At 39.2% G+C, this 15,753-nt stretch overlaps 1 protein-coding gene across 1 annotated transcript in view; it reads left to right on the top strand.

Moving 5' to 3' along the window:
• ITGA4 (integrin subunit alpha 4) overlaps positions 1-15,753 on the top strand; it is a 204,179-nt gene that overhangs the window by 136,206 nt on the left and 52,220 nt on the right. Inside the window, exons 14-16 of the mRNA XM_040357643.1 lie at positions 2,803-2,957; positions 4,231-4,385; positions 8,784-8,936. Coding sequence (XP_040213577.1) covers positions 2,803-2,957; positions 4,231-4,385; positions 8,784-8,936 — 463 coding nt within the window. The remainder of the gene's footprint in view (positions 1-2,802; positions 2,958-4,230; positions 4,386-8,783; positions 8,937-15,753) is intronic.

The following is a 15,753-nucleotide window of genomic DNA, read 5'->3' as shown; positions in this document are numbered from 1 at the left end:
TTAAAAGTATAAAACACAACAGGAGTTGGGTAAGCCAGACATTTTAAAATTCCAAGAGCGAGACCTCCATAAATCATCAGACATAATAGAAAGAAACTTGTCATTTAGTCTGTATTTTCTTTCTAATTATGATCAGGGCTATAAAATAAAAATACTATGTATGTATGTGTGTATATATATATATATATATATATATATATATATATATATAATATATATATATATATAATGTGTGTGTATATGTTGTGCTAATAAGTTTACATACCCTGGCAGAATTTATGATTTCTTGGACATTTTTCAGAGAATATGAATGATAACACAAAATCTTTTCTTTCACTCATGGTTAGTGTTTGGCTGAAGCCATTTATTGTCAATCAACTGTGTTTACTCTTTTTAGTTCATAATTGCAACAGAAACTACCCAAATGACCCTTATTTTTGGCCTGATAGCATGCACACAAGTTGACACAAAGAGGTTTGAATGGCTATTAACAGGAACCATCCTCACCTGTGATGTGTTTGTTTGTAATTAGTGTGTGTGTGTATATAAAAGGTCAATGCGTTTCTGGACTCCTGACAGACCCTTATATCTTCCATCCAGTGCTGACGTTTTTGGATTCTGAGTCATGGGGAAAGCAAAATAATTGTCAAAAGAATCTGCGGGAAAAGGTAGTTGAACTGCATAAAACAGGAAAGGGATATAAAAAGATACCCAAGGAATTGAGAATGCCAATCAGCAGTGTTCAAACTCTAATCAAGAAGTGGAAATTGAGGGGTTCTGTTGAAACCAAACCACGGTCAGGTAGACCAACTAAAATGTCAGCCACATCTGCCAGGAAAATTGTTTGGGATGCAAAGAAAAACCCACAAATAACTTTAGGTGAAATACAGGACTCTCTGAAAACATGTGGTGTGGCTGTTTCAAGATGCACAATAAGGAGGCACTTGAAGAAAGATGGGCTGCATGGTCGAGTCGCCAGAAGATAGCCATTACTACGCAAATGCCACAAAGTATCCGGCTTACAGTACATCAAACAGCACACAGACAAGCCTCAAACCTTCTGGCACAATGTCATTTGGAGTGATGAGACCAAAATTTAGTTTTTTGGCCACAACCATAAATGCTACATTTGGAATGGAGTCAACAAGGCCTATGATGAAAGATACAGAGGTGGATCGCTGATGTTTTGGGGATGTGTGAGCTACAAAGGCACAGGAAATTTGGTCAAAATAGTTGGCAAGATAAATGCAGTATGTTATAAAAAAATATTGGAGGAACATTTGCATTTATCAGTCAGGAAGCTGCACATGGGACGTACTTGGACATTGCAACATGACAATGATCCAAAACACACAAGGCCAAGTTGACCTGTCATTGGTTACAGCAGAATAAAGTGAAGTTCCTGGAGTGGCCATCTCAATCTCCTGATCTCAATATCACTGAGCAACTCTGGGGAGATTTCAAACATGCAGTTCATGCAAGACAGCCCAAGAATTTACAGGAACTGGAGGCTTTTTGCCAAGAGGAATGGGCAGCTTTACCATCTGAGAAGATAAAGAGCCTCATCCACAAATACCACACAAGACTTCAAGCTGTCATTGTTGTTAAAGGGGGCAATACACTGTATTAAGAACTGGGGAATGTAAAATTTTGATCAGGGTCATTTGGGTAGTTTATGTTGTGATTATGATTTAAAAAGAGTAAACACAGTTGATTGATAATAAATGGCTTCAGCCAAACACTAACCATGAGTTTAAAAAAAAAAAGTTTTTTTTGTTATTATTCATATTCTCTGAAAAATGGCCAAGAAATCATAAATTCTGCCAGGGTATATAAACTTATGAGCACAACTGTGTATATATATACTGTAACAGGTATAACGGCTTCAAATCTTCTGGGAAGGCTGTCCACAAGGAGTGTGTCTATGGGAACGTTTAACCATTCTTCAAAAAGCGAATTTGCGAGGTCAGGTGCTGATTTTGGATGGGAAGGTCTAGATCGCAGTCTCCACTCTAATTTATCCTAAAGGTATCCTATCGGGTTGGGGTCAGGACTCTGTGCAGGCCAGTCAAGTTCCTCTTCCTCAAACTCGCTCATCCATGTCTTAATGGACCTTGCTTTGTGCACTGGTGCGCAGTCATGTTGGAACAGGAAGGGGCCATCCCCAAACTGTTCCCACAAAGTTGTGAGAATGGTCAAACATACCCATAGACACACTCCTAAACCTTGTGGACAGCCTTCCCAGAAAAGTTGAAGCTGTTATAGCTGCAAAGGGTGGGCCAACTCAATATTGAACCCTACGGACTAAGACTGGGATGGCATTAAAGTTCATGTGCATGTACAGGCAAGTGACCCAATACTTTTGGTAATATAGCTTGTGTGTATGTGTATATGTTAATGTATATATGTATATATATATATATATATATATATATATATATATATATAATTTTATAACCCTGATCATAATCCACATTTACAGTTTCTAATTAGTTTTTTTTATAAAGCTCAATAGCTCAAGGTGAAATAGCTCAAGGTGAAATTTGGCTTATCCCTTATTATATGTCATTGCCTGAGATCTGAGTGAGCATCAATATTGCCATAAGGGAAAGTACTTGTGCTATGCTCTCTTTAGGTAACTCAAAGGACTTTGGTAATCTTTTGGCATGTATTCAATGTCTAATTGTAAAATAAGATTGTATGTGTATGTATGTGCATGTGTACTGTATGTGTGTGTAGGTGACACAAATGGCAATAATAACATCTAATTCTTATTTGCTTCTGCTTGTGTGCTGTCCTTAGAACAAGACCGGTTGTAACCATTGATGCATCTTTAAAACTGCCAAATTCAGTGAATCGTACAAAATTTGAATGTGTTGAGAATGGACATCCTGCAGTGTGCATGAATGTCACAATTTGCTTTAAATATCGAGGACGTAGCGTACCAGGTCACATCGGTAAGATATTCTGCTTGCATGGGAATATTATCTTATGATTGGTTTAGCTTAGTGCATGAGGGGTGGAGCTCCTGGGTCCATAGCGTGACCTGTACTTATGATAGCCAGCCAAAGTTGAAAATCTCAAATTCTATTCTAATGTACATTAGTACTCCAACATTTATTTTTATTTTCAAGGAAGTAAAATCTTGTTAGGACACAATATAACACACATCACCATGTCAGACAAATGATCCAGGATCACTAAGGGACAGCTTACCTTTTCCTATGGAGTTGCTTTCTTATTGGAGAAAACTAATTTGGTTATTTATTTTGTAATTATATCATTAAATTAATTATTATTATTTTGTAATTACATCATTAAATTAATTATTATTATTTTGTAATTATATCATCAAATTAATTTATTACAATGCACACAAAACAAAGTTAGCCAGATCTAGATCATTGAGCCCAAGAGTTCATCAATTAGATATTTTCGAGCTTATGATGAAATGACAAAGATGTGGTCATTGGTTGCCAGGACTAAATAACCATGCATGCAGCTATGAAAAAGTGTAATATTTTGCTATAAAAGGAGGGTTTAAAATTCAATTCTGCAAGCAGATTTGTCTTGAAAATGTTGGGTATTATCTGAGCCTTTTAATTAAGCATTGTTTGCAAAGCTCAGTAGCTGAAGCTTCAATGCATAGAGTGACTCGTCTCTCTTCTTCTATATTTCATCTCTGCTCACACAGGCCATAGAGAGTTTCAGTAAGAGAGAGATTCTGAGGGTCTCTTAGTATTCTGTGAATATAGTGTCATGGGTGCACCTTGTATTAAAAGTTTATATATGGATTAAAGATTTTTGAATACATAGGGCAGCTATATCTTTTTTCTATTAGTTGACCTAATACACTGTTTGTTAGCAAGATTTTTGAGAATGCACTGAGGGAAAAAAGGGCTCCAGGCTGTGATAAGTTGCATTGCATGTATGGCTGAATAAAAGTTTTTTGAGCCTAGTGACTTCATCGATGTGTGGCCTTTTTTCTTCGGCAGTACCTTTTCATGGAGCATGGACAAACTGTAAGACCAGCTCGCAATGAGCTTACTGCAACAAAAGCTTGGAGCAGTGGCTCTCCTATGATTTATTAAAAGATTTCATAAGCCATTGTTAACCACACAAGTCTTAGACAAAATACCCAAAGATTTATTTGTATGTATTATTTTAATGAAAGCAAACATCCTGAGGCCATTGAATGTTTGAATAATGATCTGTTTCCTGCCTTTTCAGTTTTGCACTATAACATCAGTTCAGATGTTAAGAGAAAGAGCGGCACTCCAGCCAGATTCTACTTCTCTTCCAATGGGACCAGTGATGTTTATTTAGGGAAGATTGAATTGTACCAAAAGTTTGCAAATTGTAAAATACACCAAGCATTTATGAGGGTGAGTAAACAAATAACCCCGGTAACAACATAGTACTAGACAGTGTGAGATATAGAAGTAGAAACAAATTCTGATATTGGCAAGGTTATGTTGTGTAACCCTTTATGTAATTTGGGATTGCAAAAGTTTCACATCATGTCCAGCTTTAAATTGCGATCAGCGATTTTTTTTGTGACTGCGACATTATGGCGGCGACTTCAGACAATTTTGACACATTATTGGGCCCATTGTCATTTTCACAGCAAAAAATGCATTTAAATTGCATTCTTTATTGTGAAAATGACAGTTGCAGTTTGGGAGTTAACCACAGGTGGCTCTGTAGGATTTAGTGTACATTTAGTGTGTGTTTACAACTGTAGGGGGGTGTGGCTGTAGGAATGACGTCATCGATCGAGTCTCCCCTATAAAGGGGATCACTTGATCGATGCAGCGCCATAGTGAAGCACGGGGAAGCCGTGTTTACATACGGCTCTCCCCGTTCTTCAGCTCCGGGGAGCGATCGCGACGGAGCGGCTATAAACAAATAGCCGCGCCGTCATCCCGGATCGCTCCCCGAGGGAACCCGACCGCCGTGTGTAGCGGGGGGGGGTCCCGATCGGACCCCCGACCCACGTCTAGGCAGGCACATGCAGGTACGTTGATGTGCCTGTCCGTGCCATTCTGCCGACGTATATCTACATGCGGCGGTCGGGAAGTGGTTAAGGAGCGGGGCGGCATCCTGGGATTCCCAGCTTACATCAGAATATACACAAACCGGTGTCGGCATTCATTTTTTTTTTAAACAGCGTGGGTGACACACCCCTCCCCCAAATCTAGCCAGGCTCTTTAGGTCTAGTATGAAGAACCCCGTGCCAAAATAAAAAAAAATGCAATAGGTCCTCTGTTCCAGATCTTTTTCCGAGCATGCAGCCCGGCGGGTCAGGAAAGGGGGGAGCAGCAAGCGTTTCCCCCTCTCCTGAACCACACCAGACCAAATGCCCTCAACATGAGGGTGCTTTGAGGCAGGGTGCTCCCCCCCAAGGCATCTTGTCCCTTGATGGGACCAAGGGCCTCTTCCCCCAACCCTGGGTGGTGGTTGTAAAGGTCTGCAAGCCGGTGGCTTATTGGAATCTGATCCCTCAGATCCTGCCCCCCATGTGCATGAGTATGGGGTACATTGTACATACCCCTACTCATTCACTAAAAAAGTGTCAAAAATAAATAAAAAACACAGACAGTTTTTGACAAGTCCATTATTTAAAAAAACAATGTCCCTTGAAGTAAATCCAGTGGCAATCACAATAAACAGCGCTGCCACCAACCCAGAACAAAAATTGCTCCACACCCATCGCTTGTCTTCTGGCATCTGACATGGCTGCTTCCCAGTGCCGACGGTAAATAAACAAAGGATGGGGGTCACCTGTCATTGGTGACCCCACCCCATTGTTTATTTTACATCAGTGGTAACTGGAGATGTCAGGTGCTGGAAGACAAGCGATGGGTTTGAGCTATTATTATTTTATTTTTTTCGGGTCACCAGCGAGGGTGTTCATCGTGATCGACATCAGACAAAAAGTTTGATGAAATAAGTAATGCAGAATTATACTTTTGCTAATTAAATGGTATGTTTTTTTTTTTTTTCTATAGAGGTCTATACATAACTAGGGAGGAGTAAGAGACAAAGGGATTTGGTTTCAAAAGGGCACTGTCCTTCAAATTAGGGACAGTTGGAAGCTATGAGTAAATGCCAATCTCAGTGAATACAAACTACACATAACATGATCTTGTGCTGAGATGCTGGAATACACTGGCATACAAAGAGTTATCAAACTGTTAAATAAATGTTAATTCTTCTCCTAGTTTTATTTAATAAGGCTGAAGGGGTCTTTAATTATAAAATGAATTACAACACATTCTGTTTTTTTAAAACAGTAAATATTCATATGGTACATATTGTTTTCACATCAATGAATTTACGGCTGAAAATCATATGTTTTAAATGCACTGTGTATGACTTTTGCACGTTTCCTTTATTTTCTGGAATATAGTCACATTTCATTAAATTGAAAAACAGAATAATTAATAGAAAATGTATTTGATGGAATAATGCTCACACAATCACAGCTAGACACTTCAAATTCAATTACCTGAACATGTGGTCAAACACACACTTTGCGCTAAGGAATGACTATGGTGGAAGAAAAATCTTAAAATAAGCAGTTTTGTTTTAAGTGTTTCTATTTATAGACCTGCATGGCAAAAGATATATATATATATATATATATATATATATATATATATATATATATATATATATATATATATATATATATATATAGTTATTTATTTATTTAAGTTTTCACTTACTCCACAGGAGATCTAAAATCTACTAGACATTGCAGAATTATTGTGGTTCTAAAAAGGATATAAAAAAATACAAGAGAAACCCTCTGGTGGGACTTTGAAGGCAATAACTCCACCCAATTGAGTATGCAAAAAGATTAAATTTATCAAGAAAATATATGTATTACAACATCAATATGGAATGGTCCTTAGAAAAAGACTGCATATTCCAATTGACAAGATAAAAAAACATAAAACAACCACTAATTACAACACTCGTGTATAGTATACATAGTGAAGCTCACTTCACTTTGAGCTTCACTATGTATACTATACAAGAGTGTTGTAATTAGTGGTTGTTTTATGTTTTTTTACCTTGTTATGTCAATTGGAATATGCAGTCTTTTTCTAAGGACCATTCCATATTGATGTTGTTTTAATGATTTTGTAATAAATATATTTTCTTGATAAATTTACTGTTTTTGCATACTCAATTGGGTGGAGGGTTTCCTCTTGTATTTTTTTATGTATTATTAGGGATGTTGGCAATCTCCACCTCTTCCCACTAGAGTTGAACCACTCTTTATATTCTAAAAAGGATAGTGACCCAAGTGGATGGGTCTAAACTCTCATCCCTGTGGCATAGTATTAGGTAGAGTGTGCGGGACTGGTGCCATGGGTGAAGAGTGTGGTATATTTGAGAGTAAAATATGGCTTTGCCAGAGTCCAAACTTGATTGTTCCTGCAGTAAGAAAAATTTTATGACCATGCTAAAAGGGGCCCCATAGCACAGCTATTTAGGCTTGACTTTACAGTAGATGGCTGGTTTTAGTAAGTAAGTAAATTTTTAATTACAAGTGTGAGCCAGGTGCAGGTATTGAGAAAAAAATAAATATTTTTTTTAAGTATTTATTGATCATTATAATAAAAATAATGATAATAATCCTTACATGGAAGCTTTTGTGTTTTTTAAAAAAAACATGCATAATAAGATTAGTATTGTAGCCTTAAAACATCTGATCAGCAACAAAACAAAAATGTCAGATAGCTTTATAGAAAAATGCTCATTTGGATTTCATGCTGGCTTTCATGCTTAACTCACCTGGATCAAACAATGCTAATAAGAACTTCTAGTTTTGACTTATTAAAATACTTCTGTATTATTTAGAGCAGGGGTCTCCAAACTGCGGCCCGAGAGCCGGATGCGGCCCTTTGCTTGCCTTTACCTGGCCCTTGGGACAGTATCCCTCCCACTGATACGAGACACTATTCTGACATCTGACACCGACAGTGGAGCACCATTTCTCCCACTGACACCACTAATGGGGCACTATTCCTCCCTATGATACCAAGGATGGGGCACTATTTCTCCCCCTAATACCATATGTTTAGTTCCACTGATGCCAGGAACATTTCCAACCCCCGCTGGCCAAAGTCCGGCCCTCCAAGAGTCCAAAGGACAATAAACCGGCCCTTTGTTTAGAATTTTTGGAGACCCCTGATTTAGAGTATTGAAACCAGTGAGTTATACCAGCCTGGAAACTGGTGATTTCAGAATGACAACAGCAAAACATGGCAGGCTTTCATTTTTATTGCGATAGGCTGTGTAACTATGATGCCTCGTACACACGACCGGTTTTCACAATGAGAAAACTGCCATTTTTTATATTGGTTGAGAAAACCAGTCGTGTGCTCCCTAGAAGTTTTCTCAACGTAAAAACTGCCTGCAAAAAAATTGAAACCAGCTCTCTTTTCTCGTCGTGTTTCATGCATGCTCAGAATCAAGTATGCAGCCTAAAAGCAGCCCAAAGGGTTGCGCCATTTGAAAGGAACTTCCCCTTTATAGTCCCGTCGTACGTGTTGTACGTCACCACGCTTTGGTCGGACGTTTTTTTGCATGAACGTGTGTATGCTAGTCAGGCTGGAGAGAAATCACGTTGTGATTCTGTGCTTGTTCTAGTAAAGAATGTCCCATTTCATTATATTATTTCTAATAATTTGACCTTTGTTTTCTTTCTGTGCATTGATTTTTGAAATGTATGTGCTATATTTTTTATTATTATTTTCTTTTTGTAGAGAGATGTAAGAGACATCCTGACTCCAATACATATGGAATCCCGATACTATCTTGGAAGACACATTGTTAATAAAAGGAATACAGATGAGCTCAAACCACTTCTGCCAATTTTGCAGAGGAAAGACGGGGAAGAAAATGTGTTACGAAATGTGGTAAGAATCAAACCATAGATTGTGTTCTTTCAATGTTTTGGTTTGTGGTGGATCTCTAGGATTCCAATTCAGGGCAAATCCAGAACTTTTGGCTGATATTGTGCGCCTGAGCTTTGGAATACCAAATAAAGCACTACTTTAGACCTCTTGACACAGAAGACAAAAATATTGAATTTGGATGTTTTCAGATGTGAATGCAGCTCCATTAAATCCAATATGTGCACATGGGGTCATCTAGCTCAGTTTACTAGAGCAACTTTCAGAGGCATAAAACTGAAACGTCATAGTCCTGTGGTAATGGAAGAAAAGTTTGTGATTTTTTTTACACACGTACAGTACAAGCCTACATACATTCTAATGCTTGGAGTAAATTATTGTGTTTAAACACATATGCTTCTAACCGTTGTATCCATGTAATTGTGCTTACTTTACAATACGCTATTACAATAATTTTTCATACACTGGATCCTTCTGCCAGCTTCACACAGCAAGATTCTGTGTTTGAATGAGTATTGTAAAAGGAACTCTGACTGACCACCCAATTTTTTTTGTCTCGCTTACCTGATGGTGGTATCTGGACATTTCAGATACTCACTCATCCAGTAGATCCAGCCTTTACCCAGCCACAGCCATGCCGTCTTGTTTTCTCTGATGTTGTTTAGAGGCTTGTCTGCTTTTCTGGTTTTAGTGGGCGGGAACTTGATGATGCGCCGTTAGGACTGACCCTCCTCCTGTTCTTGAATTGAAGTCTATGCCTCCTGGGATATGTCATGTACATAAACCGGGAGGCACAGCGGGCAGTGTGTGTGTGTGTGTCATTCGCCTGTGGCAAGTGACGTGCATAGGGAGGCAGGGCATACTTAACATAAAAAAATACCTAGACAAAAGGAAAAAAAATTATACCCTATTCCAGTAGAGGTGAAAAGGCGGGATCATCCTCAGGAGGGTGAAGGTCCCCTTTAAAGTATAACTAAAGTCATTTTTTTGGGATAAAGTAAGGAAGGGTTATAACCCCTCTCAGCTTTTTTTTCCATGTGTGTCCCACATGTGATTTCCCTTCACTGTCCCATAGCCAAAACAGGAATAAGGGGAAATGCTTCCAAAGTGAGAGAATCCCGGGGTGTCACCAGGATCAGCAGAACTAATGTCACCATTGGAAGATTTCCCCTCTATGTTCTGGTGTGAGCCCAAAATTCTGGATTTTATTTTATTTTTCTTATTGATGATAACAGTAAACAGGACAAAATAAAGAGGGTGTATTCTCCTAATGGGGGCACAGACAGCAATGAAATACTAACAGGTGTTCAAATCCCTCTCTACTCTATCCAAAACTAAAAAAAAATTGCCTTTAATAACAGTTGTGGGCATGAGCCCTTATGCCTTTGCTCCTAGTCAACAACGGCCAATGATCTGAAGTGGTGGACAACCCAGCCCCCTCACTATAAATGAGGGAGCTCACATTAGCTGTGTTGTCAGTTTTTTGGACTTTCAATATATATAATTAAAGAGTGCCATGTAACTTATTATATATGTTACCTGCATGCAAACTGTTAGAGGAGCCTTTAGGCTTTGTCAGGGGGGCCCCTACGACTCATTGTTCAGGAATGAAAGCTGCGATATCCAAATGCACTGACACTGCAAGAAACGCAGCATAAATTAAATGATAATTTAAAACATGTTACATGTGTATGGTTATGAATGACAACTGTGAGATGGCTGGAAGCCTTGGCATATAAGAAGCTTGGTGTAATGTTCAAGGTGGAGTTCTGGCCTTTAGAAGTATAGGGTTTAAGACAGGACTCCTGCATGTAGAGGCTCTATCCATTCTTGAGTCACTGAAAGCATCAAATTTAGATGAAATTTGAGTCTAATTCGGATGGGGTTTAATATATCCTGTTTTTAATAGTAAAGGATGAGAAGAATATGAGAGGTCAAAGTCAAAAATGAAATGCCCCAGATTCAGAGAACTAAAATGCTTATCAGGCAGGGTCAAAAACAGGGGCATAACAGCAGTTGATACTGGGTAAAGATAAACACAGTCAGGATTTCCTTATTTTGATAAGTAAAAATGTGACACAATGAACTCTTCCTATACTAAACAATTCATTATTTCAGCAATTCAATCATCTTCACTCATCTGAACAGAGTTCATTAGTCTAAAGGGGTTTTCTAATTTTATGCAGTCCCCTACTGAAAATGCAAGTTCACCCTTCTACAGAGTACAGCTAAAGCTCCATCTAATCCCTTCTCCATTGTGTATATTCTTCTTGCATGTGAGTTTATCAGCAGTAACATAAACTAACTGCCATCATGTTTCACCAAGCAATGTAAATTGCTCGTTTTTTTTTTTGGCGAGTGACCTTTCTTGCTTTGGTATGCCTCGTATACACGGCCGGATTTTCGGAGATAAAAAGTCAGACAGGCTTTTTTTCTAGGAATGTCCGGCCGTGTGTGGCCTCCATCTGACTTTTTTTTCCCGGAAGTCAGACGGACCTTAGATAGAGAACCTATTCTCTTTCTTTCCGTCAAACCTCCGACGGACTCATGGCGGACTTTTGCACGGTCAAAAGTCCGACTGTGTGTACAAGGCCGTAGCGTTCATATGGGTGGACAGCTCCATAGAGCAGTTACCTATACAAATGGGTCCTGTCATTTATTTTCTGTGATTATACTGAATTTTAAGACCACATATGTTATCTAACTACTTTAGATTTAGTAAGATACAGAGAAATATACCGTATTTATTGGGGTATAGCGCGCTCCCGCGTATAGCGCGCACCCCTAAATTTGCGCCGAAATTCCTGTGAAAAAAAGATTTTTGTACTTACAGTTTGGTGTCTTGCGCGGCGTCCATCGGCGGCCTCGTCGGGTCCGGCGTCCGTCTGCGGCTTCAGGTATCCTCTTTGTCGGGTCCGGCGTCCTTCTGCATCATCCTCCCCGCTCGTTTCCTGCTTTCCCGCGCCGAGTTTGAATACTGCGCCGGCATATACCGAGCACAGTACACTCGGGCAGGCTCGGCTACTCTCGCGCTGACGTCCAGGACGTCAGTGCGAGAGGAGCCGAGACTGCCCGACTATACACGAGTGTACTGCGCTCGGTATATGCCGGCGCAGTATTCAAACTCGGCGCGGGAAAGCGGGTATCAGTGTATAAAAATAGAAAAAAGGGGGTGGAGATAAGGGCCGTCTAATGTGAGCCACCCTCACTGCGCGTAGCTGGAGAATAAATGTGAACACTAGTGATATTTATAAAATAAATGAATAAATTAATAAATATGCAAGAGCTGCTGCTTTAAAAATTATAGAATCCAAAATAGTTAATATGCAAATACAGTGATACCTATTATAAATAAGGTGCCAAATGTGATATTAAACAGCGCTCAAAAAAATAGGTGAAAATGTAAATCAACAAATATAATATTGGTACAGTGACATAGTGAAAAATAAATAAATAATCCACCCTCTAAGTGAGTCAATATATAAGTGTCCAAAAATCCGTGCAAAAATCGCATCAAAAAATACCAGGTTGGCAAATAAAGTCCATGAACTGTCTAAGTGAACAAAAAAATATATATAAATAGTTCATAAATGGAGAGCAAAGGAAAAGAAAAAATCCTTCCCGATCTTCAATAAGTGCTTTCACCACACCACAGTGACTGCGTGCTTCCACCACCCATCAGAAATGCAAACTCACCGCAACAAATGGCCTGACACTTTCGTGTTTAGGCACACAGGCTTGTTAACTGACCCCCTCAGTTTAGTTGATAGAACTCCTTCTTTTCATATAGAGTGGAGCATTCAGTTAAACAGATGGAGATCCGAAGCAAAAAGAAAACTCCAAGATAACAGCCATATGCAAATAAGAAAAAGAGAGCACAATAGTGTGATACTGTAACACAACTTTTAATAACACACTACAAATCTCCCAAAGAATGCACTCACAAAGGTAACTCTTGTTACAAGCAGTGTATAAATCCAAAAACTGACACGGTGTAAAACAAAAAATAAAAAATAAAGATATCCTCTAGGTGAACTAGTGGTCACAGCGGACCAACGAATAACCCAAGTGTTACTCACAGCCCTTGTGCAGGTGTACTGGAGCCGCTGCTTAGGTAATTGAGCTGGTGGCAGATTAGACCATTCCACGTTCAAGCTTAGAAAGTTAAGGTGTGCGGTTGTGACTTCAGTAATCACTCCCCGACATGTTTCATCGAAATGATTTCTTCATGGGGTTACTTACCAGCTGTCTAGTGCCGCTTTATATAGTTGCCAGGGTCCTCCCTCCCCCCTTGTGTTGATGCGTGCCTACTGATGTTTACAAGCTGCAGCTGAGTGGACTTACGTTCCTCCCAGCCATGCTAACATGCAGCTGATCCACTCATCCAATCAGAGCAGCATCATCGTCATGACGCTGTAGCTGGCATTCTTCCAACGTGGTGGAGGCCCTCAGTGGCGACGTCGGTGTATTACACCACATCCCACTGCCTAGTATCGAATGTAATGTCTAACCCCAATGGTTAAACTGGGGTATGACACGCAACCTGCCTGCAGTGTATTCCATAATGGAGGGATGAAAACCAAATATTGCTGACTGTCAGCTTTTCGGATGTCCCTATGACCACAAGTTACCTCTAGGTCTATGCATACAGAGTATAGCAGTATAAATTCAGAAACACAGAGTACATTGGCTCTCATTATTTAAGCACAAGAGCCAGCCAATTAATGGTGTGTATAGTTATGAATGACATGTATACATATATAAAATATATATTATATAGCACTCTAAAATCTACAAACACATCTCTAGACAATAAGTGTATATACAAAATATAAATGATATTTTAAAAATTGTATATAAAAGAGTTGCAGATATTGTTATCCATATTAAAAATGCATAAAAATATTAGTTAAAAGATATTAATAGGAATAAACAATATATATAAAATACATATATTTTTAAAAATGTTAAAATTATTTAAAAACATTATATTAAAATGAATACTGGAAAAAGATAATAAACTGGGCCATGAGCTGTAAATGACATGTGTATAAATATACGTTAGTAAAACAAATAAATGCTCTGGTTTAGACGTAAGTGGGTGTACTACATCATCCCCATATGCATGCACTCATCAAAACTCTGGTCATGACGGGTAGCCCAGTTGTTTGGCCCCCTTATATAAACATAGCTCATGATCATCCTATATATGTAAAAAAGGAAGGCTCAAATCTATTGCTCATAATTTAGGCATTGCTAATGAAGCAATTCACATCCAGTTCTATGTTTAGTCCCCTCGGAAAATGGCTTTTTAACAGGAAGATCCATTGAGTTTCGCGCTGCGACAGGTCTCTCACCCTATTTGAGCCTCTCCACGAAGGGTACACACAGTCAATACCGCAGAACTGAGCTAACGAGGGGTCTTGGTTATGTTTTTCTTTAAAGTGGACTGACACACTATGATACTCGAAGCCTTTCTTAATATTCGCAAGGTGTTCAGCCACTCGAATCCGCAATAACCGCTTGGTTCTCCCTACATAAAGTAGCCCACAGGGGCACCAGATCAGGTATACTACGTAAGAAGAGTTACACGTAATAAATTCTTTAATAGAAAAACTCTTCCCATCACTACTCATGACCTGTTGTTTACCCCTGTTACTTGTTCGTACAGTTCTACAGCAGATGCATTTCCTACAGGAGAAAAATCCTTTAAGATCTATTCTAAGGGCCTGTTGGTCTGGGGGATCTAAAATCTTACGAACCACCTTATCACCGAAATTAGGAGCCCTCCTGTAGATGAATCGTGGTTGACTCGGAAGAATTTCGGCAAGGTGTCTGTCCTTACCCAAGATGTGCCAGTGATTTTTAAAAATGGCCTCTACCTCCCTATATTGGGCATGAAACCCAGACAGGAATCCGCATTGGTGTTGATTATTGTTTGGCTCTTCTGCCTTCTTCTCCAAGCATTTATCTCTAGGGATAACAGCAATGTCTTCAATCATAGTATTCAAAGCTGGCTCATCATATCCCTTTTGAACAAATTTATTCTTGAGTATTTGTGCTTGTGAGAGATAGTCAGTGACATCTGAGCAGTTGCGTCGAACTCTTAAAAATTGCCCCTTAGGGATATTTTTAATCCACGCTGGATGGTGTCCACTATTAATGGACAGGTAACTGTTCCGATCAGTGGTTTTAAAATACACTTTAGTCTTTAATTTATTTCCTTCTCTTTGAATAGTCACATCCAAGAAATTGACAGTATTTTTTAGGGCATCGGGGGAGGGGAGGGAGAGGCGGGACGCCGAAGAGGTACCCACAGACCAGGAACAACAAGGGAGGAGACAAGCATGCTACTCCGAAATTTCCACAAAGAGGACCAGAAATCTATCAAAGAGAAGACGGGGATGCAGGGCAGGGCGAAGGAAACAATCCCAGAAAACGAATGAGGGAAGTGGAAGCATAGGAATATTTAACCTGAGTAAGGTAGCGTTGAGCCCGAAAGAGCTCAATGTCCTCAATACGGGTTTAAAATGTGCCCCTAGAAAAACGATGAACAAATTCGATGTGTACATGGACACACAGAAATTCATCAGGACTCTTAATTTAAAGAAATATTTCTTGAGCCACCCTGTAACGTCTTCTATGAATAGTACCATTGTGACAACGAAAGTAGATAGTGGACTTAAGAATAAATCATTATTCAATCCCCAGATTTCCAATAATCATTTTATTGAGGTCTTCAAACAGTTGGTACTCAAAGATATTGAGGAATTACCTCTGAAAAAAGGGGTTAACCCCCGTTACAAAGAGGGTATTGAAT

This window comes from Rana temporaria, chromosome 6 (assembly GCF_905171775.1).
Source record: "Rana temporaria chromosome 6, aRanTem1.1, whole genome shotgun sequence".
Taxonomy (NCBI): domain Eukaryota; kingdom Metazoa; phylum Chordata; class Amphibia; order Anura; family Ranidae; genus Rana; species Rana temporaria.
Note: the sequence above shows the minus strand (reverse complement) of the source record. Positions and strands in the feature narration are given on the sequence as shown.